Source organism: Theropithecus gelada, chromosome 3 (assembly GCF_003255815.1).
Source record: "Theropithecus gelada isolate Dixy chromosome 3, Tgel_1.0, whole genome shotgun sequence".
NCBI lineage: Eukaryota > Metazoa > Chordata > Mammalia > Primates > Cercopithecidae > Theropithecus > Theropithecus gelada.
The window spans coordinates 33,849,512-33,877,241 of record NC_037670.1 but is presented as its reverse complement, the minus strand read 5'-3'; the positions used below and the strand labels follow the sequence as shown (position 1 = coordinate 33,877,241).

The window sequence follows — 27,730 nt, the reverse complement described above, 5'->3', positions numbered from 1 at the left end:
GCAGTAGAAACCTGGAGCCGGGAGTTTGAGACCAGCCTGGGTAACACACACAGTGAGACCCTTTTCAGGAGGCTGAGATGGGTGGATTGCCTGAGCCCAAGAGCGGAGGTTGCAGTCAGCTGAGCTTTCACCACTGCACTCCAGCCTGTGCGACAGAGCAACACCCTGTCTCAAGGAAAAATACATACACACACAATTTCAAACAGTATTGAGGACCTTATATAACCAACATGTATAGTAGCACATGTCCTATAAAATTCAGTGTAATTATTTATAATAATTTATTTATAATGTTCTTGGCTTTTTCAACACTCCTTACTGATTGTAACAAAATAGGATCTGCTTTATGAAAACTGACTTAATTTTGTACATGTCAGGAGATCTATTTTCAGTTACAAGCATTTTTTGGTACTTTGCTAAGTAGAGTGTCTTCCATTCAACAAATTATTAATTGCTATTGAAACAAGTCACCTTGAGTAAGGCATTCCAGAGCTGTGACAAAAACACTCTGGAAATCTAGTCCAGGTGTTGACAGACCTTTCCTGTAGAGGGCCAGATAGTAAATATTTTAGGCTTTGTAGGCCCATTTGGTCTCTGTTAAAAATACTTAACTCTGCCACTCCCTTGTTAGAAAGCAACTGCAGACAATATGTAATGGTATGAGCATGGCTGTTTTCCAATAACTTACTTACACAGGCAGTGGACCAGATATACATGGGTAATAGGCCTCTACTTATATAAGTGACTTGCCTTAAGTCCCACAGCTGATGTGATTAACAAGGTTGAGAGGAACACAAGTCATTTAGAGCCAATAACCGTGGTCATTAGACAATAAGGCTTTGACAGTAACAATGTTTATTATAACATCCAGCCAAGAATACAAACACAAAATACCTCTTAATTTAAGAATAAGAAAACATCAGGCGATTCTTAGAGTACTACTACAAATACAGCCTTCACCTACAGTAAAAATTAAGCCAATTTCAATCATTTTGGTCATCATCCCAGTCTTTCTTCCCACTTGGAGGCTTGGGCCCACCAGCTGGTTTTGCCATGATGATCTGCATAAAAAAGAATCACACAAAAGTATGCTTATAAACTCAACCTTTAGAATGAAAAGAATGCTTCTACTAGCATGATTTAAGATTAAGCAGTCTTCTTGATATAATTATGTACTGCATATAAAACACTATAGCAGTTTGCTAGCTCCCTTGTTAGAAATTCAATTGTAATCTTTCAGCAGCATGAGGTTTACTGCTTTTGTGGATAACTGCAACAAGATCCACACAGATTAGTGAATATTCCAAGACATGCACTTCAATAACTCAAAAAGCTGAAAGTGAAAATATGTGCATGCATCACTAGTGTAAGTCGGTCAGTCAGTTTGGCACCTGATTTGCTATTTATATGTGAGATTCATCTTGCCAACCATCTCTGTCCCAATTTCCTTGCGGTTTAGGAGCTTTAGGTCCACCTGCCAGCTTTGCCATTATAATCTAAAGTAGTTGATACATAAATATAAACAAAGTTTAACACTGAAATTTTCTAAAACCTATAAATGAGAACCATTCAAGCATCCAGTTTTCATAAACAAAAATCTAAGCCCTTAGTTCCCAACTTAAAAAAAAGTGCCACAAACCTCACCTTACTTTATCTAAAATAAATGGGTTTTAGTTTTTTTTTTTTTTTTTGAGACAGAGTCTTGCTCTGTTGCCCAAGCTAGAGAGTGCAGTGGCGCAATCTCACCTCAATGCAACCTCTGCCTCCTGGGTTCAAGCAATTCTCCTGCCTCAGCCTCCCAAGTAACTGAGATTACAGGTGCCTGCCACCATGCCCGGCTAATTTTTTATTTTTAATACAGATGGGGTTTCACCATGTTGGCCAGGCTGGTCTCAAACTCCTGCATGATCCACCCGCCTTGGCCTCCCAAAGTATTGGGATTACAGGCCTGAGCCACTGTGCTCGGCCAGAAAACATCTTAATTACCATCTGCAAACATAAGCTGTGTACAGTGGCTCAGGCCTGTAATCCTAACACTTTGGGAGGCCAAGGTTTGAGGCCAGGAGTTTGAGACCAGCCTCGGCAACAAAGAGACCTAGTCTACAAAAACTAAAAAAAAATATGTAAAATATATACACATATATATACACATATAAAATCAGCCAACCGTGACAGCACCTGCCTACAGTCCCAGCTATTCAGGATGCTAAGGCAGGAGAATCACTGGAACTCAGGATTTTGAGGTTGTGGTAAGCTTATTATGATTGTGCCACTGTACTCCAACCTGGGTGATAGAGTAAGATAAGACCTTATCACAACAACAACAACAACAACAACAACAAAGATACCTAAACCTGAAATTCTCAGAGTAACACGTTACTGATTGAGGGTAATTTCAGAAATTTCAGATTGAATTAAAGGCATTAAGCGTAATTTTAGAACCTAAGTGCACCATGATTTTAAAAAGTAACTAAAAGCCAGGTGTGGTGGCTTACACCTGTAATCCCAGCACTTTGGGCAGCTGAGGTGGGCGGATCACGAGGTCAAGAGATCGACATCATCCTGGCCAACATGGTGAAACCCCATCTCTACTAAAATAACAAAAAAAATTAGGTGGGCGTGGTGGCATGCGCCTGTAGTCCCAGCTACTCGGGAGGCTGAGGCAGGAGAATCGCTTGAACCAGGGAGGCGGAGGTTGCAGTGAGCTGAGATCACGCCACTGCACTCCAGCCTGGCAACAGAGCAAGACTCCATCTCAAAATAATAAATAAAAAAAAAATAAATAAAATAACTAAAACAAGTAGTTCACAAATTTTAGTGGGCACCATAATCAGACAGAGTGCTCATTAAAACAGACTGCTAGGCCTCTTCCAGCATTTCTGATATCAGTGGGTCTGTAGTGACATCCGAGAATCTGTATTTCTTCTTTTTTTTGAGACGGAGTCTTGCTCTGTTGCCCAGGCTGGAGTGCAGTGGCGCCATCTATGCTTACTGCAAGCTTTGCCTCCCAGGTTCACGCCATTCTCCTGCCTCAGTCTCCCAAGTAGCTGGGACTACAGGCATCTGCCACCACACCCAGCTAATTTTTTGTTTTTTTAGTAGAGATGGGGTTTCACCATGTTAGCCAGGATGGTCTCGATCTCCTGACCTCGTGATCCGACTGCCTTGGCCTCCCAAAGTGCTGGGATTACAGGCGTCAGCCATCGTGCCCGGCCTCCGAGAATCTATATTTCTTATTTATTTTTAGTTTTTTAAAAGATGGAGTATCACTCTGTCAACCAGGCTGGAGTGCCATGATCTAATCATAGCTCATTGCAGCCTTCAACTCCCAGGCTCAAGTGATCCTCCTACCTCAGCCTCCTGCATAACTGGGATTACAGGTGTGAGCCACCATACCTGGCTGAGAATCTGTCATTCTAACAAGTTCTCAGGTGATGTTGATGCTATTTTGGGACCATACTTTGAGAACTAGTGAAACAGACATTCGAACAAAGATTAATCCAGCCCGTACTACACTATCCAATGCTTAAAGCTTGATGTGCAATTCCTTTTCTAGAATATATACTATACAAATTGAGGTTCATTATACTATACACTATATACACAAACTGGTTAGTATAGTTGGATGGGTTCTTTAGATACATACTTTACACAGAGTGCAAAGACTGGGGGGAACAGATCAACCAACAACTTCCCCTACCATAAGATAAAGCAGAGTTCCTAGTTTAAAGCCAAAATTCAAAGTGCCTTTGTGACCAAGGGTGGTTGTTGTCTTGTTTGGATAACTGACATTCAGTTCCTAACTAACGCAGTTGGAATTTTTGCATACCTTATGCTGCAGTCTACTTAGCTTCTTCCGTCCCTGCTATTTTTGGTTTCCCCTTTTATTCTTAGCCACATTCTAATTTCTAGAAAATATTTCCTTAGGTCTCTATTTATTTAAAAACTTAAACATATTCTTCCATTGAAAACCACCTAATAAGCTGATAGAAAAAACCCTGTTAATCTGGTACCCAAACATCTAGTTTCTGCTTATTTCCAGTGACTTGAAACTAAATATCCAGTTCTTTTTGGTCATCTCTTGCTATCATAGTTCTTCTAATAAATCTGTTATAATTAAAACCAACTGGTCCTTACTGTACTTAAAAGTTGAATTGTCTTTCCACTGATTTCTACTTAGGACTTACTCCAACTTTAATATGACATGACTTTTACCTAATGGATTTATACTGTCCCTCTAGCAAATTAAAATTTTCTATTAAGTACTTATAAATAGTCATTGCTTATTAATTACTTCTGGAATTTTGTGGGGAAATGTATTAAGTTTGCCAGAAAATGCCTTTTGGAAAAATAATTATGATTTCAGGTTTATTTCTATATATGGAACAGTCTACCACAGTTCAAAAAAAAGTAGAAATATGATTTTTAAACACCTTTAACATCTTTTAGTACCTCAAGCTATAATTTGTCATAGCAGAAAAAATTTTCAATGCCCAGTCCTCTTATCTGCAGACAGCTAGAGACTCCATTTTCCTTCAAGTTGGTGGTCTGCAATGTCTGCTCGAGGGCTTTATGGTCCTTCCAAATTCCATGTTTATACATTAAATTTACTCTCTAAATTATTTGTACAAAGGGGTTCTAAGGCTAAAAAGTTTGAAAGTTATATTTAAATTACATTTGTTCCACTGATTCCAACTTAAAATGGCAAAGGATTCTTTCAGTGGAAAGATGTCCATTTTAAATTAGTTGTAATATATTCAATACAATTTATAATAGAAGAAAAAAAATCGGAGGGGGGCACATAGTGTCTCTAATATGTGAGGAGTGAGGACTAAGAATCCTTTGAATTAGAACTATGCTATGTTCTAGTTCTAGGAAAATATACTATTAAACCATATGCAAATGAGTATTTTTAAAGATCAAAATTTCACTTTGCTCACCTGATCCACTCTAAGTACAGTGACTGCAGCATTAGTAGCGAGTTTGATAGCCCAATATTTTCCCAGGTAAGTATCTAGAATACCAGCTTCCAACATGTCCTTTACAGCAGGGACTTCAGCCTGTCAACACACAATTTTCATCCTTTCATTTAAAATCCTCTTATGTGAAAATGTTTATACCTAACAAAAAGCCCCACACAGCTCCTTAAATAGTAATGGAAAGTAACCAAGCACAGTACTACCTTACAGAGTCATCCTTTAGTATGTGAGGATTGGTTCCAGGACCCCCAAGGATGCCAAAATCCGTGGATGCTCAAATCCATTATATAAAATGGCATGGTGTTTGGATATCTATGCGCATCCTCGTATATACTTTAAATCGTCTCCAGATTAAATTATATAACAGTGTAAATAGTTGTTATACTGTATTTTTAAATGTCTTTAGTTTTTCCAAATATTTCAATCTGTGGTTGGTTGAATCAGTGGCTACAGAACTGGGCTGATTACACACTACAGAACAGAAGGCTATCAATAAAACAAGGAAAATGAAACATTCCTCCATCAGACAGACTATGTAGAAACTAAGAAAATAATCTGCTCCCAAATCAGAACACTGTTTCTCGTTGATACTTCTTTTAAACTCACACTATTTTTAGGTTGTGCATTCCCCAAATAAAGCAATTTAAGTTCAGTGTTTTTTCAAATACCTCAATATCTAATCCAACATTTTTATTTCCTTCTTGATGTACTGCATAAAGTTTAGAGATTACTTCATTGGCCTTAACTCCAGAGTTTTCTGCCAGTGCGCGGGGAATAGCTTCAAATGCCTCAGCAAACTTCTTAATAGCGTACTGTTCAAGTCCAGGACATGTCTACAAGAAAAATGTGTTAATTATTGCCTTTTATTCAAGCAATGGAAAGAAAGTCAATTTATACAGAAAAAGCTGTACCTCTCCGTATGATGTGATCTGTTTGGCTAATTCAATTTCTGTTGCTCCACCTCCAGGTACAAGACGTTTATCCTGTACGTAGTCCCCCCACCAAAAAAAAAAAAAAACACACAAAAATTCACTAAAAAGCAGTTCGCAGTTTTCTCATCTTTTCACATTCCAGTAACCCCACCAAACAGGAGTTTTTTTATCAGTCATTGTTACTCAAACACATATTACAAATTTGGTAAAAGTGAGTGGGTGGGGCAGATTTTCTTAGTGCACAGTGTCTGGTGTATGAAAAGGACCAAAGTGAAGAATGGGAATAGCACCGTATCATTTTTGCATATCCATAGATATAGCACTAAGAACTGCTTTAGCGACTCAAAGTACATTACAATGGAAAACTACCATAAACAATGTTTTTAAAAGCTCTGCGTTGCTGTTAACTCCTCTGTGCAATCCTTTTTGGAAACTATCATATTCAATAGCAGTGGACACTTAGGTAAAAACAAAAACAGGTGCTTCATTGCATATAAACCACTCATTCTGAAGTACTCGTGATGTGCATGAGTCTGCCAACTGTACTTTTAAGAACATAACAAAGTACTCAGACCTTACAAACTACTAAGATTATTGCTAATACTGACCCTTGTAAGAACTTTGAAAGTATTAACACCATCGTCTACTGCCCTTTCTATGTCATCCATCAGATTGTCTGTAGAGCCTCGAAGTACTATGGTAGAAATGGCGCCATCTTCCTTTTCTATCAAAAAATTAAATATTTATTTGGTGATTAAATACAAGAAGCTAAAGCCCTGCACTTAAACATGTTTTACCATTCCTACATACCATGCTTAAAAACCACCACCTGAGTATCTCCAACTTCTGAGAGGCAAACACTGTCACAATGTCCCATTTCTTCAAGGACAGGAGGTGTCTGTAAGAAAGTGACTGTTGTAATAAAAATTCCATCATGTTCAACTATCTTTTAGTGTTTTCCAAAATACATACCAATCTAGGAAGAGCTGTAGCACCAACTGTTTTACACAGTCTTCGGAGATCCCATTTTGAGTTTAGCCTTTAAAAAACACAAAGACCTTAATAAAAGTTTTAATCCATTTGATTTTAATTTCAGATAGCATATAAACTTCAAATTAAAGAGGAACCTGTATACCAGCCCCCACGTCACATTCTTTTGACACTGGATTTTAACTCAGAACACGTCTGGATTGCAATGAACACTGAGGCCAGGAAGCTGCTGACTCTGAGTGAATCCAGCTGGCCAATAGTACCACATCTTAAGTCTGTGTTGTATGGCATTGTTCTAGAATTGCTCGAATGGAAATCACATTAGGATGCCAGTGGTTTATAGTTCTAAAACACCAGGGAAACCCTTACAAAACTCAACAGCATATAGAAAATTTTTGCTTTACTTTGTGCAATCAATGTTCTGTGAACAGGAGTGATTTATTTTGCACATTTTATTAGGTACTAGGGATGGTGGTAGGTAGAAATGGGTAAGTTGTCTAGTGTGCACCATAAATGTGTTCATGGATTAAAAGGGATCTTCCTGACTCCACACTCTGATGGGCAATGCACCAAGCTTGTGTCTAGTCTCTTGGACAAGTTGTTCCTTTTGCCTGGAATGCTTTTCCCTCTTCAGATATCTGGTAATTGGTTCTTCAAGCTCTCAGCTTCAATTTATGTTTTCTCAGAGGTGTTTCCTGACCCCTCCCCAAACTAAGTCCTTCTGCTATTTGACCTAATACCTATACTTTTCCTTTATTAACAGTCGTCGTGGTCTATTTTGTTTAGTGTTTTCACCACCAAAAAAAACATTTATGACATAGGTAAAAAGAATTCGGCTTTCTCTTACCTCACTAACATGATATTATATTTGTTTGCATAATGAAGAGCCATGTCTGCCACTTTGCCACCTGTTACTACGACATTTGCACCAGTATCAGCAATAGCTTTGACTTGTGCATCCATGAGATTTTCTTCTCCCTTACTAAAATTCATCAATTCTTCAGCAGTCTTTATCAACACTGTTCCCTGGCAAAACAAGTAAACATTCCCTTTAAAATCATTTCACTACACTGGTGTTCAAAGTTGTAAGATAACAGTTTACTGAATAAATAATTTTAAGGTTTGGCTAAAAAAAAAAAATTGAAGATAAATGTGCATATATTATGAAGCAGCAGAATACTAAATGCTTCTAGAACCTTCTAGATGCATCTGCTTTTGATAAGTACTTAGGTGGAAAAGTACTTCTAGTTATTTCTTTTTGAGACACAGTCTTACTCTGTCGCCATACTGGTGTGCAGTGGCAGGATCTCGGCTCACCGCAACCTCTGACTCCCTGGTTCAAGCGATTCTCCTGCCTCAGCCTCACGAGTAGCTGGGCTTACAGGCAAGCACCTCCATGCCTAGCTAATTTTTGTATTTTTAGTAGAGACAGGGTTTCACCATGTTGGCCAGGATGGTCTCAATCTCCTGACCTCGTGATTTGCCTGCCTTGGCCTGTGCTGGGATTATAGGCGTGAGCCACCGTGCCCAGCTGAGCAGCACTTTTATTTTAAATATGTCAGATAGGTGTCCTGGTGTTTGTCTTTTGACAAAGGTTAACTAGTATTAGCAAAACAACATTGTGGTTCTCAAACTTTTTCTAAAATGTGGACTTGGCGAGGCCGAGGTAGGTGGCTCATTTGCGGTCAGGAGTTGGAGACCAGTCTGGCCAACATGGTGAAACTGTCTCTACTGAAAGTACAGAAATTAGCCAGAGATCACTTGAACCCAGGAGGCAGAGGTTGCAGTGAGCCAAGATCATACCAATTCACTCCAGCCTGGGTGACAAAGCAAGACTCTGTCTCAAAAAAAAAAAAAAAAAAAGAATAAAATAAAATAAAATAAAATGTGGACCAAAAGACCACACCCAGCTCATGCTACAAAATTTAAAAACTGTCAACAACTTGGATTTCAAGAATTCTAGAGATGAAGTCAGTCACTATTGACTGTAAACACAAACTTCAAACTTTTTAACATGTATTTTTAGAAACATACCTACCATTTTCAAATTACATTAGCTTATCTTGTTTCAGGATGCTACAGAATGTCAACTTTATTTAAAGAGCACACAAAGTACTCGCATTCTCATATTCTTTCACTTGCTGAATTTATAAGCTGTACTAGAAGGGCTGTGTGTTAGATTATAAATAATATGGCCACCATCTTTATATTTCAAGTTTAATGTTCAGTAGTTGAATTAGATATTCAAAGAACATAAATCTGGCATAAAAAATAGGTAAGATCCTGCAATGTTCAGTTTTTTAAGAAGTACTTACTGGTTTAAGAGCTAACTTAAACAATATGAAAGTGCAACCCCAATTATTACTTTTAAGGTTTGAAGTCTACATACCTTAGTTTCTGTTATCGTGCCATCAAAAGGACAAGAGTACACTGCTATTTTTGCATCTTTGACAGATGTTACATCACCTTCGGTTTCCTTCTTAAAAACCATGCCATGCAATACTGAAGAGGAACTGATACCAGAGCCCTAAGGAATTGAATACCAAAACCATCAGTGATCTCATGAAAATAACATTACGGTCAAACTGTTGATTCTCCATATACCAAAAATCTCCCTTTCTAAAATAAAGTCATAAACCAAGACAGTGACTCCTGGGATAAGGGGTGGGGTGGTGGACATAAAGCACGCCCTTCTGCTCTAGTCAGAAATCACTGAGGGAATGAGCTACTGTTAGAGAGGAGAGGTCCGTCAGCGTACTGGGAAGAACCAAAGGCAGAGAACTGCTCTTAGCCATTCAGTTACCTAGTACTTGGTGCCAATATACTAGCCACAGCTGTCAGTACTGCGAATACAACACAGAACAAGGCAAAGATTCTGTCCTCACAAGGTTACAATTTAATGGGGAAAGCTGGCAGTACGTGGAGGGAGACAGCAAACATAGAACACATGAGGATCTTCAGGGAAAGCATATGTACTTATGTTAAGCTAAATTCACATTAACAATCAGAATGCCAAATGTGCAAAACCAAAACCACTCCACTGATAGGTTTTACTCGATCAAGCACATTTTATAAAAAATAAACTTTAATATTTCAATACTAACATTAAAGTGTGAATGCTATCATTGAAGAGGGATAGGGCAATTTCCACCCCACTCAAAATGGTCTTCTAAGCTTATTATAATTCAGAGTATTATGAAGAACACAAAAAAATTAGTATTTTGGGCTGGGCATGGTGGCTCACACCCGTAATCTCAGCACTTTGGAAGGCCAAGGTGGGCGGATCATGAGGTCAGGAGTTCGAGACCAGCCAGGCCAACACGGCGAAAACTCTGCCTCTACTAAAAAACACAAAAATTAGCTGGGCTTGGTGACTCACACCTATAATCCCAGCTACTCGGGAGGTTGAGGCAGGAGAATCGCTTGAAACTGGGAGGCGGGGGTTGCAGTGAGCCAAGGTCGCGGCACTGCACTCCAACCTGGGCGACAGAGCCAGACTATCTCAAAAAAAAAAAAAAATTAGCATTTTGTTTATACATTGTTCCTAAACCCACAAGACATCACAGAAAATGACTTCATAAGGAGATAGTATGTCAATATCCTTTTAAACTTAAATAGGTAGTAGTAGTATTACAACTTAGCAATATCAAAATGTTATAAAATAATGCCTCGAAGGCCAGGCACAGTGGCTGACGCCTGTTAATCCCAGCACTTTGGGAGGCCGAGGCGGGCGGATCACCTGAGGTTGGGACTTCGAGACCAGCCTCGCCAACATGGAGAAACCCCGTCTCTACTAAAAATACAAAATTAGCCAGTGTGGTGGCGCATGCCTGTAATCCCAGCTACTTGGGAGACTGAGACTGGAGAATCGCTTGAACCAAGAGGCAGAGGTTGTGGTGAGCCGAGATCGCGCCATTACACTCCAGCCTGGGCAACAAGAGCAAGACTCCATCTCAAAAAATAAAATAAATAAATAAAAAATAATAATGCTTCGAAAAAAGTCCTAAGTGTCCAAAATCATGAAGTAACATTTAGGTTTTGATGAACACAATTTTTTTTTTTTTGCACAAAAAACAAAAACAACACAAAAAAACTGATCTAGATATGTAGCATTAATGCATTTTCTACTTACCAGAATTTTACAGACTCTGATGTTATCAACATTGAAATGGCCGGAATCAGGAAAAATAGATACTGTTAAGAAATGAGACATATCAAAAGATTATTTTGGGACAACAGAGAAAATACCTAGTCATGTTAAAGACATTTTTATTTTGGATCTTTTCATTTACTGATATTTACTTACCGCATGCCTGAGCAATAAGCTTGGCCAGAAATACTTCATTACCATATTGTTTACTCATTATGGAGGTACGAAGTAGAGATGAGACTTCATCAACATCTCGAAGGTTTTTTGCAGAACAACATACCAAATTAGGAAGAATCTCATGAGCTTTTCTGCAGGCTATTTCATAACCTTCTATGACCTGAAATATAAACAACAACATTTCCTATTCTAACATGACTTAAAGTAGCTTACTTAGGTAACCGAATGCATACGGATGTTTATTTTTGATATAAAATGACAAAGAATATACTTTGGAATAATACATATAGTAGACTCTACTAGTTATGAATGGAGGCTTAGATGACAGCCCAAATTTGAATCTTAACCCTACCTAACTCACTAGCTATGAGATCTTGGGCAAGATTTTTCTAATTTTAATCTCTTTTCTCATCTAAAATAAAGTGGGAAAAAAGAAAAAGAAAAAATAGATAAAATGGGATTATAAGGCCTCAATAATAGGGTTTTTGTGAGACTAAAATGATACTGCATGTGAAGCATATGTACTATAACGGCTGCTGGTACAGAGAAACTGCTCAGTACATGTTAGCTACTACTATAATAATGATTTTAGTTTATGTTTTAAGCAGGTGTACATGTAAGCAAAAATTAAGTAGGAGTAAATTATAAATGAACACTTGCCTCTGAAACTGACAGGCCAATCCTCAGAAGTTCTTCAGCTAACTCCAGGAGAGCTCCAGCAAATACCAGAACAAAGTTTGTGCCATCTCCAACTTCTTGCTCTTGCATATGAGAAGCCATTACAATCATTTTTGCAGCAGGATGCTGTACCTAGTAGGAAAGGTAATATCAAGTTAAACATCTGATTCTTAAAGCAACATAAAATTGTTCATTTCCATTTCTTAGACTCCAATTTTCCTGTAGATTAGGTAACTCCATTTGATCACACCGCTATACGCTACTTATAGTGTGGTCACAAGAAAAAATCCAAGTCCCTTTATGCCGATCAGCACAAATGTATCACTATAAATAAGAATTTCAAAGTGCATCCTCTTATGATGGCCTGTACATACAGTGCCACACATATGGTTCAGCATATCATTATATCTCACTAAATTAAAAAACAAAGTAATTACAACCACCAAACCTAAATATTTTTTAAAAATCCTTCAGGAGAACTAAAATAGATACCACTTAACTGGGTCATGAGTCTCAGTATCTATTTTACCATATATGCTTGTTCTAAGGGCTATCATTTGTGATTTAAAGAAAGGGGGGAGTATAAAAGTTTTCTTAAAATGTAACATAATTTTACGTGGATTTTATTCTTAAGATTTAATTTTAGATACCTTTACAGAAACAAGCCAAGGAGTAAGAACTGAAAGCAGGGAGTAAACTATAAAAGTCAGCCCTGTGATTTTATTATTTTGACAGTATCACCACTATACTTTAATAACTCCTGATGTTAACTCCCGAGATCATCAGTGTGCAACATTAACATTCACAATGACAAATCCTTGTACAAGTGTTTCGTGGAGTTAAAATTTAACTTTAAACTTAAAAAAAATTATATATATACATATATATACACACACACACATATATATATATGTATATATATTTTTAAGTTGGAGTCTTGCTCTGTTGCCCAGACTGGAGTGCAGTGGCGTGATCTTGGCTCACTGCAACCTCGGCCTCCCAGGTTCAAGCGATTCTTCAGCCCCAGCCTCCTGAGTAGCTGGAATTACAGGTGTGCACCACCACGCCCGGCTAATTTTTTTTTCTGTATTTTTAGTAGAGATGGGGTTTCACCATGTTGTCCAGGCTAGTCTAGAACTCCTGACCTCAGGCGATCTGCCTGCCTCGACCTCCCAAAGTGGTGGGATTACAGGCGTGAGCTACCGCGTCCAGCCAAAAATATTTTAAGAGGTTAGAGAAATGCTGATTCTTCTATAGTTTCATTTAAAACAAAAGATTAAGTTCTAGCGCTTTCAAGGGCTAAGCTGCAGGAAAATTCCCTGAGGCTGAATATGTTATCCTTTAATTACAAGGCGGGAATGAGGAATGGCTCTCTCTGCCTGTTCAGGTGCCAGATCTTCCTTACAACCCTGCTGGCAGGCAGTATCTATTTTACAGACTCTAATAGCAAAACTGGAGCTGAACAAAGTAGATTGCCATAAACTGACTGTTTTTATTTTCATAAAACCAAGTGGTTGGATCTTTTTAAAAACCACTGTTTTATGTATACGTTTTTGCATTGTGGAATAATTCACTTCAGAGTCACTCTATCGAATGAAGATAATGGTAATCAATTTCATATCCCAATTAGCAATGTATCACAACCAATCCCTCCACAAATTAATAACTTAAGAAATTTTTAAGATTTCAGTGGTTACAATGTTCAATCTAAAGAGGACTCTCTATAATTAGAACAACCTGTATAATAAATTTTCAAGTTGGAAAAACAGTCCCTTATCCAATCTGAAATAAGAGATTTCTTCTAGTTAAAGTCTACTTAATTTTGATGTCACCAAAATATTTCTTGACTTTTAAAGAAACAACTTACTTCTAGTTCTCTTAAAATAGTCGCTGCATCATTTGTCACAAACAACTTCTCCAAGTGGTTGATAACCATTTTGTTCATTCCTCAAAAGTAACAGTTAAAAAAAGAAAAAGAAAGCCATTATTAATCAAATCCTAACCCAAATACCCACGAAAATCTAGTAAAAAAATATAAATTTGTATATTTAAAAAATAGCTTTGTAAGAAAACACATACTATCTATTCTTCAAGTTTATCTTATAGCCCCATGGGCATTCTCTGACCGCAGACCCATATTCTTTCTTTCCTTTTTAATGTCCTACAATATGTAACATGCCAAATCTCACATTTTTGCCAATTTCTGTCTTCTCTTGCAACATGATTGTCATGCAACAAGTGCTCAACAGATGTTAATATGTAAAAAGGCCAAAATAATCTATTTAGTATATTTAGTTGTATGTTTATTCCATGAAACTGTATCAATTAAATTTAATTGGCGGTAGAAGGCAAGAAGAAGGAGGGAATTTTCTTCCTTAAACTATGTCACTTTTATATTCAGTGTTTGTCACAATGAACATTAGGTACTATCTTACTAGTCAAAGTGTTATAATTTTTCTACCCTCTCAACAGGATAAAAAGCAATATATTGATCCCTATTTTTCTAGAGATCTGAGTTGATTGAAACTTAGAAATAACTAAAAACTTGAACTGTTAATTGAGCTATCAAATTAACTTCCAAAGCCATACTATAACATCCTCAGAACAAGTTTGAAAGAAGAGGTAGTACACAAAATTCTACTACTGTATCTTTACAAATATTAATTTAGAAATTACCATTTGGTCCATATGCTGTACGAGTGGTTTGGGCAAGCTCCTTGCAAGCTTGTATATTTCTATACACAGCCTCTTCTAATCCTGAAAAGTGCTGTTAAAACAAACAAACAAAAAACCCCGCTAATTAGACAGGACAGTGAAACAAGAATTTTCACACAGAAGATATCTTCGCTTATATCTTGCTTCTAATAAAGAGGGAGCATAGCTGAGGTATTCAGCACAAGAGGGCTGGTTACAAATCTTAGCTTGCTGGCTCTTTTTTAATTTGGGCAATTTTCTTAATATTTCTTCATTATAAAATGAGGTAATTATAATAGTACCTACCTCATAGGATTGTTGAGACAATCAAACAAGATTTATGTAAAACACGGCATTTGATATTCATAAAAGATGCATACATTTCCTCTCTAGCTGAATGAATAAAAGTATAACATTTTGGGGGACTGCAGGTACCTACTTACACATCAAATCGTAAGACTTACAATTTTTTTATTAAAAGTAGTGAAAAGTACAGGGAACCATGCTAAGGCTAATTAGAGAATGGGAATGAGGTACTTCAAGTCGAATACCTTTCCAGAGTTTATTGGTATTTTCTAATGTTGAAATGTGGAATATTTTTCTCATTGTGTTAGAATCTGGGCTTTTGTAAAGCCAGAAGTTCTTTAAGTATGTGCCACTGAAGTGTTTAGGGACTGAAGTACCCAGACTGTTGAATACTTTTTTTGAATTGCAACATTATCCCAATGTATACGTATTGAAAAAGTGAACTGTTCACAGTACTAAAAACTCTCACAAATTCCACACTAGATTTTTTAGAGTTGAGGTTTACTTGGGTCCTCAGATATATTTCACTAATCTACAGTGCATGAGAACATTTCTTTAGAGCTGTGCTGCCCAATACAGTAGCCACTAGCTACATGGGGCTAGTGAAAGCAATTAAAATAAATTTTCAAGTAATTAAAATTTAAAAATTCAGTTCCTCAATTGCAGGAGCCACACACAGTTCAAATGCCCAGTAGCTACATGTGGCTTGTGAATATCACATTGGACAGGCTGATACAGCATATGTCCAACACTGCAAAAAGTTCTATTACACAGTACTGCTTTACAATACAAGCCATGATTTTGTGATCCAAAACCAAGGTTAATAGCTGTTACATTTTTTTGAGAGAGAGAGAGTCTCTATCGCTCAGGCTGGAGTGCGGTGGCACGATCTCAGCTCACTGCAACCTGGGCTTCCCAGTTCAAGCAATTCTGGAGGCTCAGCCTCCTGAGAAGCTGGGACTAGAGGCGCGCGCCACCACACGAGGCTAAGTTTTTTTGTATTTTACCCCTGCCAATAGCCACTACTCTAAAAGCATCTTCAGCAATAAGAACTGTATTCCAGCAATAACACTTAAGTCTGAACTCCTGGCTTCCACTCTTCCTTCTTCCCCTCACTCCCCATTCTGTGAGAAACTACCATCTGATCAGATCCCATCATTCCCATACTTAAGACCTTCAAGGCCGGGCGCGGTGGCTCACGCCTGTAATCCCAGCACTTTGGGAGGCCTAGGCGAGCGGATCACGAGGTCAGGAGTTTGAGACCAGGCTGGCCAACATAGTGAACCCTTGTCTCTACTAAAAATACACAAAAAATTAGCCAGGTGTGCGCCTGTAATCCCAGCTACTCCGGAGGCTGAGGCAGGAGAATCGCGTGAACCCGGCAGGCGGAGGGTGGAGAGAGCGCCACTGCATCCCAGCCTGGGCGACAGAACGCAACCTCGTCTCAAAAAACAAAACAAAACAAAACAAAACCCCACAAACAACAAAAAAACCCCTTCAATAGTTTCCCATCCCGCTTAGGATAAAATGCAAATCCCTCTTCAGGGAAACAAGGCCCTACATATCCTGGCCCGTGTATCCTTGTATAGCTCCTCCTCTAAATTTACCATTTTCTTTTCTTTGGTAAGCTTCAGCCCTATAACCTGTTTTCTGTTTTTTGTTTTTTTTTTTGAAGAAGAAGAAGAAAAAAAACAGGTTCAAATCATTCCTTCCTCAGGGTCTTTGTACTAGTTAACTACACCTAAATACGAGGTGGGGGGAAACAGCCCAGGCTCAGGGGCTTCTCTCACTAAGCACGGAACTAAGAGTTCTTTCCTAAATATCTAAGTGTTCTGTCTATTCCTGATCCTTCTTTTAGAGATATTTTAACCTCCTGTCATCCTCTACTATAGTACAGTTTCTTTCATCATTATTTGGAATTCTCCTTTTATTTAATCATTATATCTGCCTTAGAAGCACATAAACTCTACAAGAAGTGGGACTTGTGTCTTTCACTGCAGTTCCTTCAGTACCTATTTATTGAATGAAATAGCTCAGTGTTCTGTAAAAATCTACTAGCATTGGAAATACAAATAATGTTTTGTGATACACGAGTTTTCCAAAACTGTATTAGTGAAAAAAACCCAAATTGGAAGCTAATATCTCAGCCTGATTTTTTTAAGGAAATCAGCCCATATTATTTTCAAAAGACGATGCCACCAACATTTACATTAAACCCTGACATTTACTTACTATAATGACATTATTTGAAAAGTGAATGCTACAAACATGAACCTAGTTCTATTAAACTGTTAATGCTCCCTGTACCTCGCATAACCTTAAATTCGACCACACTGATCTATTTCTTGAATTAACAAAATCTGGAGGACATACAGAGGAACCCAATTTGAATAGCACAAGAGACAAATTTATCAACAGTGCAGTAAGATATTTTTTAAAACTATGCTACTGAAATAACGTTCAAGACAAAGCCATTAAACAAAACAGTGTCATCTGTATCACTTATCCTGCAGATTACACGGTCAGAACTCAAAGACACCACCCTCTTGGTCCAATCTCCATAATTTAAAGATCAAGAAAACAAAACCCAAGAGAGTTAGGTTTTAGATTAAGCCAGCTAACATAAGTTGGGACTGGAACTCATCTGGCTACAACGCATGGCTTCTGTCAACCAAGCTGAAAGCCCTGTTTCTCACTGGGAAGGAAGCAACCACGACTCGGCCCTTTTTCCCACACTCTCTTCTCTGGATCGCCTAGTTCTCCTTCTTCCCCATCCTATAACTTGCGAGCTATGTGTCAATCGGCGTCGCAGTTCCCAAGACAATTTCACCTACGTTATTCAATTTCACCCTCACAACCCCTTTTAAGCGTGACAGGCCTTAGCCCCATTTATGGATGGAGGCAAAACGCACGCGCGGCTTCACGTCCGTCCACCTTCAAGGTGTACAATGTCGATCGTGCCGCCGACCCCTCAGCCTTCTCCCGGTCGCGGAAGAAGAGAAGTGCCTGCAGGCCCCGGGACACCTGGAAGGCCGAGTCCTTCCAAGATCACCTCCCTTTCTGGAATCTTCTCTTCCCCCGGCCGCTGTGCCAGGGCAGCACGCTCAGCCCGTTAGTAGGCCCTCCTACTTCGCCGCGGCCGCCGCAGCCCTATGCTGACTCTCCCACCTCATTCCTTTCCTTCAGCCCTTACTTTCGCTCCCTCCTTGAGCATCTGGGCAAAGCCCGGAGCCTTGGGAACGTGAAGCGCCATGGCCAGGCTGCAGGGAGCCGTTCACGCGACCACTCGGAAGAAAGCGGAGGAAGCAAGGAGCACGCACAGCCTTCTGGGAAAGCAGCGTGCTGCTGTGTCTCGTTCTTCAGCGCTCTCCAGTTAGCCCGCCCTTTCCCCGCCGCCAGAGGTGAAGCATCGCGAGAAGAGCAACTTCTGTGACCAGAACCAAGCTGACGATCCCCGATCGGGTCGATCGATAGGGCGGGCCCAGGGAGCGCCTCGGGTTTCCGGCTCACGCACGCGCAGACGGCCCAAGCCGTGGGCGCTTCATCCAGTCTGTCCTCCCTGATCGGACTCAGTAGTCGCGGTGTTAGATTTTTGCGGTTTTTGATGTGGAAGGCACACATCCTTAGCTTAATTTCCACGTAATCTTCCAGACCCAGCCACCAACATCAGGGCAGGGGTGTGTGTGTGTTTTTTTTTTCCCCGAGGCAGAGCATCTGCCCCATCCCCCAAAATTGCCTTTGGGCGTGCGCTCTGTGTTGGGCACCATAAGAAGCGCTGGGAATGCGCATGATAATTAAAGTCGTCACCAAGGGTAGCGTAGCACACATCAAATGCTCACGTGTGCCAGGTTCTGTGTGATCTGCTTTACATGCGCCAGGTTCTGTATGATCCGCTTTCCATGGAGTATCTCTGTTAATGGTCAATCTTAAAAATTAATGAATTGTCGATTAAAATAGCATTTAGTTTTCCTTCTACAAAATGGAGACAATACCATTTGATTTTTAATGGTATTGTTTCCATTTTATGGAAGGGAAACTGAAGTTCACAAACGGTAAATAATTTTCCCAAGATCACAGAGCTAGTAAATATTACAGCTAGAATTCCTACCCAGGTCAGACTGATTGCAAAATGTATACATTTTATATAAATATATCTGATTTATATATAAATTTATAGATAAATATAAATCCCTTCGGCTTGGTGGCATGCACCTGTAGTCTCAGCTGCTCAGGAGGCTAAGGTTGGAGGATCTGCTTGAGCCTGGGAGGTTGAGGCTGCAGTGAACTGAGATCATGCCACTGCACTCCAGCCTGGGCAACAGAGTGAGGCCCTGTCTCAAAAAAAAATCTTTTTTTGCAAAAATGTAAATGCCACTGATATGGTTTGGATTTGTGTCCCTGCCCAAATATGATGTGGAATTATAATCCCCAGTGTTGGAGGTGTGGCCTGGTGGGAGGTGATTTGATCAAGGGGGCGAACGTCCCCCTTGCTGTTCTTGTGATAGTGAGTGAGTTCTCATGAGACCTAGTTGTTTAAAAGCGTGTGGCACCTCCCTACTCTGTCTCTTCCTCCTCCTCCAGCCTTGTAGGACTTTCCGGCTTCCCCTTCACCTTCCACCTTGATTGTAAGCTTCCCGAGGCTTCCCCAGCCATGCTTCCTGTATCGCCTGTGGAACTGTGAGCCAATTAAACCTGTTTTCTTTATAAATTACCCACTCTCAAGTAGTTCTTTATAGCGATTAGAGAACGGACTAATACAGCCACCTTTTTCATTCTTGGAAAATAGGGATAGTTTTAATAAAATCATACATATTATTGTGTGATAGGGTTATTGTTATTTTTTAAATAATGTTTACAAATTTATCAGTTTTAATTTCTCATACAGCAAATATTGATACCTATAACCCACATAAACCAAAGGCCTTTGGGGAAGTCAATACTTTTTTTAGGAGTCTAAAGGTGTTCTGAGACTAGTACGTTAGAGAACTACTACAATGATCAGGCCGGAACAACAGAACGATCCAAGATTTTTCCCTCGATTAGCTAAGAAATAAATAAAAGCACATTCCTCTGACTCAGAGATAATGTTGCTTATAAAAATAGCTAACACAAAATAAAACTGGAAGGAGCTAAAATGACACCTGATTAATTTTATTAATTAAAAATGGAGGAATCAAATCTTGAGAAAATGTATAACTAGACCATGGAAAATAGAACTTGAGGAAAAAGCCATTGATGGATCAAATTTTTGTTGAAAATTTATAGTAAAAAATTGATCTTTAATTTTAACAAATAGGAAATGGGAAGAATTAAAATCAATTTAAATCTGTATGGTAATTTATCAATGAATGAAATGGACTTAACTGCTAAGAATACTTTCTAGATGAAAATTAGAAACTTTATATAATTTGGATTAAACTGCATTCATAATGATAGAGTCAAAACAAGGGCCAAATATTCGCTGAGTCCAAAAGGTCAAATATTCCTTGCCCAGAAAAGAAACACAAATATTTAAAGTGACTTCGAGGCCTGGGTTCTGGTCCTTGTTTATCTCACTGGTATCTTCTCCATTTTGGCATTAATGTCCTGTATTCTGGCCCCAGTACCTGGAATAGTTCATGCTGTCTGCTTTACCACTTCTGCCTCAGGGTCTTTACCTCTGCTGTTCTTCCTACCTAAAATGCTCTTCTCTTCCCTTTTGGCTGAGTTAATTCTACCTCAGTATGCAGACACTTTCATTAGAACGTCTTTGATGACTCCCAAGACATTCCCTGTTTGTCATTCTCATAGCTTCTGTGTTTCTCCTTCATAGCACTTAACACAGTTGTAATGATGGAATTACTTGTCTTCTTTCTCCACCAGCAGGTAGATGCTGAATCACCAGCACTTATAGTGTAATTAGACAATGCACAGAGTAAGGATTCAATAAATAGTCGTCAAATGAACTACTGGGTGACCAAATGGGTATCCAGAAGAGGAGATCGAAAAATTGAGGTGCTGTGGTCTCAATGTTTGTGTCACTCCAAAATTCGTATGTTAAAATCCTAAGCCCCGAAATGATGGTATTACATAGGGCCTTTTGGGAGATGATTAGTTCATTAGGTCTCCCCCCTTATAAAAGATTAGTGCCCTTATGAAAGATGCCCAAGGGAGCTTAATTTGCCTTTCCACCATGTGATGACACAGCTAGAAGGTGCTATCTATGAACCAGGAAGCAGGCCCTCACCAGTCTCTGTATCTGCTAGCACCTTGATCTTGGACTTCCAGCCTCCAGAACTGTGAGTAACACATTTCTCTTGTTTCTAAGCCACCTAGTTTATGGTATTTTGTTATACCACCCCAAACAGATTAAGACATGGGAGGCATGGTCTGTATTCTTCCCATCCAGACGTATATAAAGTAAAACCAGAGAACAACACAAAGCAATCGAGAGGATTTTTCCTCCAGAGTTTGCAAAAGGCCAAGGAGACTGCAGGTTTCTGTTATATTGATTCAAAAGCCTGAGATCCTCATGTTAGGTGCCGACTGAAAACATGGCCTCCAGCCTCCAGGAGAGCTAAAAGCCATGAGGATTGGGGATTGGGGATGTCTGAGCCATCTTAGGATTCTGATAAGGACTCAGTTCACTGTTTGTTTCTAGTTACTTTGTTTCAATTTTTTCTTTTTTTTCATTTTTTATTTGTTTGCCTTAAAGTTTTCACCCCTGTACATCAGAATTGTTTAACGTTTTTGGCTTGTCTGTGTGTTTTGATTTTTTTTGTATTATTATTTAATTTTCCCAACTCCCATTAAATCCTTAACCTCCTGACTTTTCTTTTTCTTCCTCCATTTGTATTGTTTACTTCATGTTACTATATCATCTTATGTTTCAATATTTTTCTTTTGTTTGGCTTTGGAGTCTATGACTCATTTTGTGTTGGCTCATTATTTTGCTTCAGGATTTTTTTCTTGTTGTTAAAATCTTTTAATATTCCTTTATAAATTTAAATTTTTTCTCTTTTAATCAAATTTATTTGGGTTTAAGAGGGCATAATAATTTATACCCGTATTCCTTTTCTGATCTTGGAAACAACCAAGAAAATACTTAGAGGGGTCAGGAGGCTGGAATTCAGAGTCTCGCTGGACTATGGAGAACGTGGCTTAGGGTGAAAGCACAGGCATACTATGCATCATTGCTGCTTTGCACTGAATTCAGAGAAGGACGGACTTTAAATGGTTTAACTCCATGTAATCAAGAAAGGTAGCCCCATGTTAATCCCGTACCAGTGAGGTAACTTCCAATGTGGGTCAGAAGGAGTGGATTGAGAGGCTGAGAATTGGGGGGAACCAAAAGAGTAAGACTAAACAACACTCTCCTCTCAATATAATTGTTACTATTGTTAATCTCCCTGTAAACCTCCCTCCCACTCTTCTGCCTTTTATCTGTGGAGTGGGGATGAGGTTGAGGGGAGACTGGGCCTAGGACTACCATGTTGGTCCCACAGCTCCACTTAGCTTCTGTCAAGCACACATGAGACAAGGCATGGCCAAGATAAAGTCCTGACTGATTCAACTGGTGAAGATACAAGGACACTTTTTAAGAATCAGACAATTTGTTAGTCATATAGATGACGAAAGGAAGACTAGCCAAATGTGCCAACTCCTTGAGGTCATTGTTCTGCTCATCAAAAAGAATGACACTGAAACCAAAGCAACTTGCAGATTGCAATGCAAGTTGGGTAATACAGCTCGGTGGTTTTATATTCTGCCATTCTATTAAGAGAGGGTGAAGCAGGAAGACCCGTGTCTCATCAGAACACTGGAGGTGATGAGAAACTGCTTCACGACAGCTTCCCAGGTGAGATCAGGAGGTGAAAGGAAGATGGTCTCGGAGAAGCTCTTTGCAGGCCTCCATCTTCTTGTGTTGCAGGTGGATCACAAGGCATTTGGACAAGACTCAGATTAGCTTGGGCCTTTGCCTGCATGCCCTTTGTGGATACACCAGGGCAGAGCCACTTCTTCCTGTCTCTTGGCACTGTTTCTCCTGTGGCCCTCCTCAGAGGGCTCACCCCCATGAAGATTCTTGTCTTCAGTGAGGCTCGTCTTGCACTTCCACAATTTTGGTGCTTACTCTTCCTGCCCATCCTTCTGAAGGTTCACATCTCTAGCTCCCTCCTGCAAGACATCTGATACCCTCTAGTTACCCATAATTATTTTCTGACTCCTACAGAATACTGGCTCCCTAAAATATCACTGGGACAATATGTTGATGAGACAAAGCTGAGTTTATTCTTACTGCAGTCATAGAGAACACTACCTTGACGGAGACTTAGTAGCAACTCAGTGAGGGGCAAAATTGGGATATTTAAGAGTTTTTAAAGTCTGGTTAAAGCAGGTCCTTCAATGCAGGGGCGTGGGTAGGTTTGTGTAAGGATCATGATATGGGATCGGTGGGCACAGCAAGGTAAAGATTTTGAAGCAAAAATTCAAAGAGTCTTGGTGTGTAAACCGTCACTTGATGCTTTTTATTAAAAGATAATGGATTTTTCAGGAAGTTTCTGGAATGAACAATAAAGTTACTTGCAGTTTTTATCCTTCTCTGCCATTGTTTCTGGGAATAAAGTTATGTTAATGAGGACACTGGAATAGTAAAGTCATGCCAATGTGGACCTCAAGTTTTGTGGGTGTAGATGGTTTCAGTTGTCATTCTGACACTTTTTCTGGTGATAGTCAAAGGGGATCTTCTCTAGGTGATTGAATCTCTTGTGGACTCAGTATCAGGGCTGGTGTCTTGGTCCAGACAGTCTGTACATTTCCTTTGTTCCAAATTCTCAGGTGGAAGGGCATGTCTGGATTCAGATGAGAGAGCTAGATGGAGGCTGAGCTCATAGAGATAGTTGCAGCATTTGCTGATATCAGTCTTTATGTCATAACCAACATGTCTATTCTGTATTAATAATTTCTGGTTGTTTAGGTAGAGGTTGTTTTCCTTCCAATGAACAAGATTCCTCTACTAGAATGTGGCATAGTTGGGGCCCTAAGATAAGGTTCCTAAACTACCTTATTTTAGAAACCTCAAGCAAAGTTACACTATCTATTTTAGATGTATTAATATTTTGACTGCAGGTATCTATAAATGCCAGATTTTAGGTTCCTCTTTTCCTAGTAATAGAAGAAAAAAATCTTTCACAGAGATAAAAATAGGCTAATTATGCTCTTTTTTTTTTTTTTTTCCCAAGCTTGTGGTGGGGAAAGGGATGATGGCTATCAAACTCTTTGTCTTAGTCAGCTCAGGCTGCCATAACAAAATACCACAGACTGGGTGGCTTAAATAACAGACATTTGTTTTCTCCTAGTTCTGGAGGCTAGAAAGTCTACGATCAAGGTCCCAGGCCTCTTCTCTTAGCTTATAGGCAGACATCATCTCACTGTGTGCTCTTATGGCCTCGTTGTGGGTACATGACAGGAGATAGAGCAACTCTTTGATGTCTCTTCTTATAAGGACATTAACCTTATGGTATTAGGACTTCACCCTTATGAACTTGTTTAACCTTAATTGCTTCCTTGTAGGCCCTACCTCCAAATGTAGCCAAGTTAGGGGGTTAGGGCTTCAATATATGAATTTATTTATTTTTTTTTATTTTTTGAGACAGAGTCTCTTGTCACCCAGGCTGGAGTGCAGTGGCATGATCTAGGCTCACTGCAACCTCTGCTTCCATGCCTCGGACTCCCAAGTAGCTGGGATTACAGGGAGACTAATTTTAGTATTTTTAGTAGAGATGAGGTTTCGCCATGTTGCCTCGGCTGGTCTCAAACTCCTGACCTTAAGCGGTCCACCTGCCTTGGCCTCCCAAAGTGCTGGGATTACAGGCGTGAGCCGCTGCGCCTGGCCCAATATGTGAATTTTGGGGGATAAAATTCAGTTTATAACATTCTGTATTCTTATGAAAATTTTTTTTGTTCCTATTAATTTCACTAATAAATCAATCAGATGAGATTTGCCTCGGTGCACATATTTCCGTATCAGACCACCCACTCTCTGCCTAGGTATTGGGTCACAATCCTGTGATCTTTGGACTTTCAACTGTTCTATTAATCCCCATAGGAGGATGAAACATTTACATTTCCAGCTTGGTAAAGAACCAATGGATACCTGCCTGAAACCACTGAGAGAAAGATTCCCATGAGCCACTTCTATGAGCATCACAGGGAAGTGTTGAATGGCACATTTCCCACCAACCTCATTTGCGTATATAGTCTGCTCAATCTGAATAAGTTACATGTGAAATAAACTTGGATATAATTTTTCTCTGTTCTGTGAGCTTTAGTGTGTAGGTTAGGCTCTTTGAGGTTGGAAGGAAAGGAAATCTACATGCTGAGACTATTAAAGAGTTTGGTTTATTAAGAATTACAGAAAAGTAAGAAAGAACAAAACTGTCCTGGAAGTCAGATGACATTTTGTGTCTATCACCATAGATTGAATGGCTCTGACCTACCATTCTCATACCTTAGCTTGTCTGGTTTTATGCTGTTTACCAAGGTGGTTTCTGCATCTCTTCATCTCTGTCAACTGCGGATCTCTTTTTTTTCCTATGTCTTAGCTTTGACTTGCTTCCTTTTCTCTTTGGGTCTCTCAGCTTCCCCATACGTCTCTCCACCCCCCGCCCAAGGAAGGTCTCTACTAGTTTCACATTCAGACATCCCAAGAGGGAGCATCTGATTGGTTCAGTTTATTGCTTTGCCACAAAAAGCCCCCAGGTTCTGCTAAATTTTCAAGTCAAGCAACTTCAGAAAATACAAGTTTCCATGGTTGCTTTGGCCTAAGCAAGAATTGGTGGTGCACTCAATGGCAAATGGGGGCCAGGGTCATCTGGGTCATCTGTAACCTTGGTGTGAGTATGCTCTGTGGCTGTTTTGTTCCTACGTGGGCTCTGTGTGTGGCCCACATTCAGAGTTTCAAGAATAGTCCAGTCAATCTACTTGAGGCTGTACTACAGTGAGTATCTCCCTTAAAGCCTCTCCAGGTTAGGGCAAAGTCACAAGAAATGAAATGTATTATAATCACTCCCTGTTTATTACCATTCTAAGAGGGAAGATCTTGAACTGGATGAAAGTGATTGATTCTTTTCTTAAATGTTGGTTTAGCTGTCCTGGTGTCTTTTGTGCCTAGGTGTGATTGAGCTGGTTAGATTAATGGGAATGAGAAGGGTGAAATGGAGTGAGATGCATTTAAATCCTGTTGGTGATACCTTAGATATCTAGAGATGAAATCTTTATTTCAGGTGACTTAAGAGAGAAGGTTCTCTTGAGCTTTTATGAATCAACTATTGATGAACTAAAACTGTGTTTATCAGTCTTTCAGTAAAGATAGAGGTTACTGTCATAGTTCCCCTGATCAGTGTGCTAGACTGGCACACATGGGGTCTTGTACTGCAAGGCTGGAAAGCAGAAACTGTGTTTCTTGGGTTCTGTTGCAGTTATGGCTGTGGATACAAATAAGCCTCCACCAATTAGATACCTTCATGCCAGGATTGGAAGGTGGTAGGAAAACAAAGTCTATTTTCATGCTGCTTTGACATTTCTGCCATAAGCCCCCATGGCTGCTGTGGTTTCAACAAGAATTCCTGGTGCATTCATGGATGTCCAGGGACCAGGGTCTTTTGTAACCTTGGTGTAAAGAATGTGATGAGATGATGCATTTTTGGCACCTCTTTGCCAAAAATACACTTTGCTCTCCAGGCTTACAGATGTGCAAGGGCAGCCGTGGGGCTGGCGACAGCTTCGTAATCCTGGCTTCCCGCTTTCTGGGTCACAGTCCTGGTGGTGTGTTCTTGATCTCAGTCCATCCAGTGGCATTGTTTGATTCCTCCTACCTTGCTGGTCATTCGTAGTGTAGCTCCCAAGGTGAGTCACTTTGTTACATCTGGGACCTATTCTTGGAAGCCCATTTTAGAGCTTGCTTCTCCAGCCCATCAAGAGTTTTTTGAAGGATCTGATTCCTGTATTAAAGCCCTTCTGCTTGAGTGGTTTTGTTTCCTACATGCTGTATGACATAATTCCTGTGTTTATGATTGTTACAAAGCTAAAAACAGCCACGGCCAGGCTTGTGAGCTCACATTGGAAATGAAATTCAGAAGTCATTCAGAATCTTATCAAATTCAGGTTTTACCCTTGATTTAAAAATATTTTACTTTTTAAAATTAATTTTAAATTAATTACATTTATTAAATAAATTAAATTTAACTGCCCAGACCTGGCAGTTAGAACTGAGTATCAGGAATGGTTTTAAGACAAACTTGAGGAGGAAGGTTGAAGTAGTCACAATATCTAGAAATACAAGAGGGCCTCTTTTCTCAGGCTTATACTTTGAGATAAATTTCCTCTTTTTAGTACATGCAGGGAACATTTCATTTCATAGTTTTGCTGATTGAAAAGGCCAAATTATATAAATTACTTGGAGGAGGTTTTCTGCTATTAAAATTGTTTGTGGTCTGTTAGTATCTGGCCTTCCCAACTTGGTTCTGATGGACCAAAATATAGTATATTTCCCATCTCTCCCTTTGTAAAGAAAGGTAAATTTACTCTTTTTTAAAATTATGAATTCATCAGTTTGCTGGTTATTCTTTTTTTGTATTTTAGCCAGTTTCCCACCACAGATTGCAAGTTTGGGCTTCTCAGACCATTGTTCTATGCAAGAGGCAGGCTTTCGGCAAGGTTCTTCCACATCAAATTATTTTTCCTTTCTGTATATTTTGTGCAGAAATCTTTCAATAACAAGATAAGATTGCAGCTTTTATTGATCTTTACTCAATATTTGATTCTGTGCATAGGAACCAGTTGTAGGC

The 27,730-nt window shown here is 39.4% G+C and overlaps 1 protein-coding gene across 4 annotated transcripts; it reads right to left on the bottom strand.

The window, feature by feature from the left end:
* Positions 1 to 838: 838 nt before the first annotated feature.
* On the bottom strand, positions 839 to 18,366 carry CCT8 (chaperonin containing TCP1 subunit 8). Of its 4 annotated transcripts, XM_025378105.1 has the most exons (16): positions 17,819 to 18,366; positions 16,514 to 16,549; positions 14,583 to 14,673; positions 13,774 to 13,853; positions 11,889 to 12,038; positions 11,208 to 11,388; positions 11,034 to 11,095; positions 9,291 to 9,428; positions 7,749 to 7,927; positions 6,884 to 6,950; positions 6,722 to 6,809; positions 6,520 to 6,635; positions 5,891 to 5,962; positions 5,648 to 5,812; positions 4,941 to 5,060; positions 839 to 1,061 (listed from the first exon to the last, which is right to left on the bottom strand). In XM_025378105.1, the coding sequence occupies exons 2-16, from the start codon at positions 16,514 to 16,516 to the stop codon at positions 984 to 986; spliced, it is 1,590 nt and encodes a 529-aa protein (XP_025233890.1). In that variant the 5' UTR covers positions 16,517 to 16,549; positions 17,819 to 18,366; the 3' UTR covers positions 839 to 983. The 4 variants fall into 4 exon arrangements, with proteins under 4 accessions (XP_025233890.1, XP_025233891.1, XP_025233889.1 ...); XM_025378106.1 differs by lacking the exon at positions 16,514 to 16,549 and having other exon boundaries at positions 18,075 to 18,366; XM_025378104.1 differs by lacking the exon at positions 16,514 to 16,549 and having other exon boundaries at positions 18,100 to 18,366.
* Positions 18,367 to 27,730: the final 9,364 nt, after the last annotated feature.

Coding starts and splice junctions, on each gene's coding strand:
- CCT8 (XM_025378104.1), bottom strand. CDS start 18,159: ATGGCGCTTCACGTTCCCAAGGCTCCGGGCTTTGCCCAGATGCTCAAG. Junction 6,810..6,883: donor CTACAGCTCTTCCTAGATTG/GTATGTATTTTG, acceptor ACTTTCTTACAG/ACACCTCCTGTCCTTGAAGA. Junction 1,062..4,940: donor CTGTACTTAGAGTGGATCAG/GTGAGCAAAGTG, acceptor TTTTTTATGCAG/ATCATCATGGCAAAACCAGC.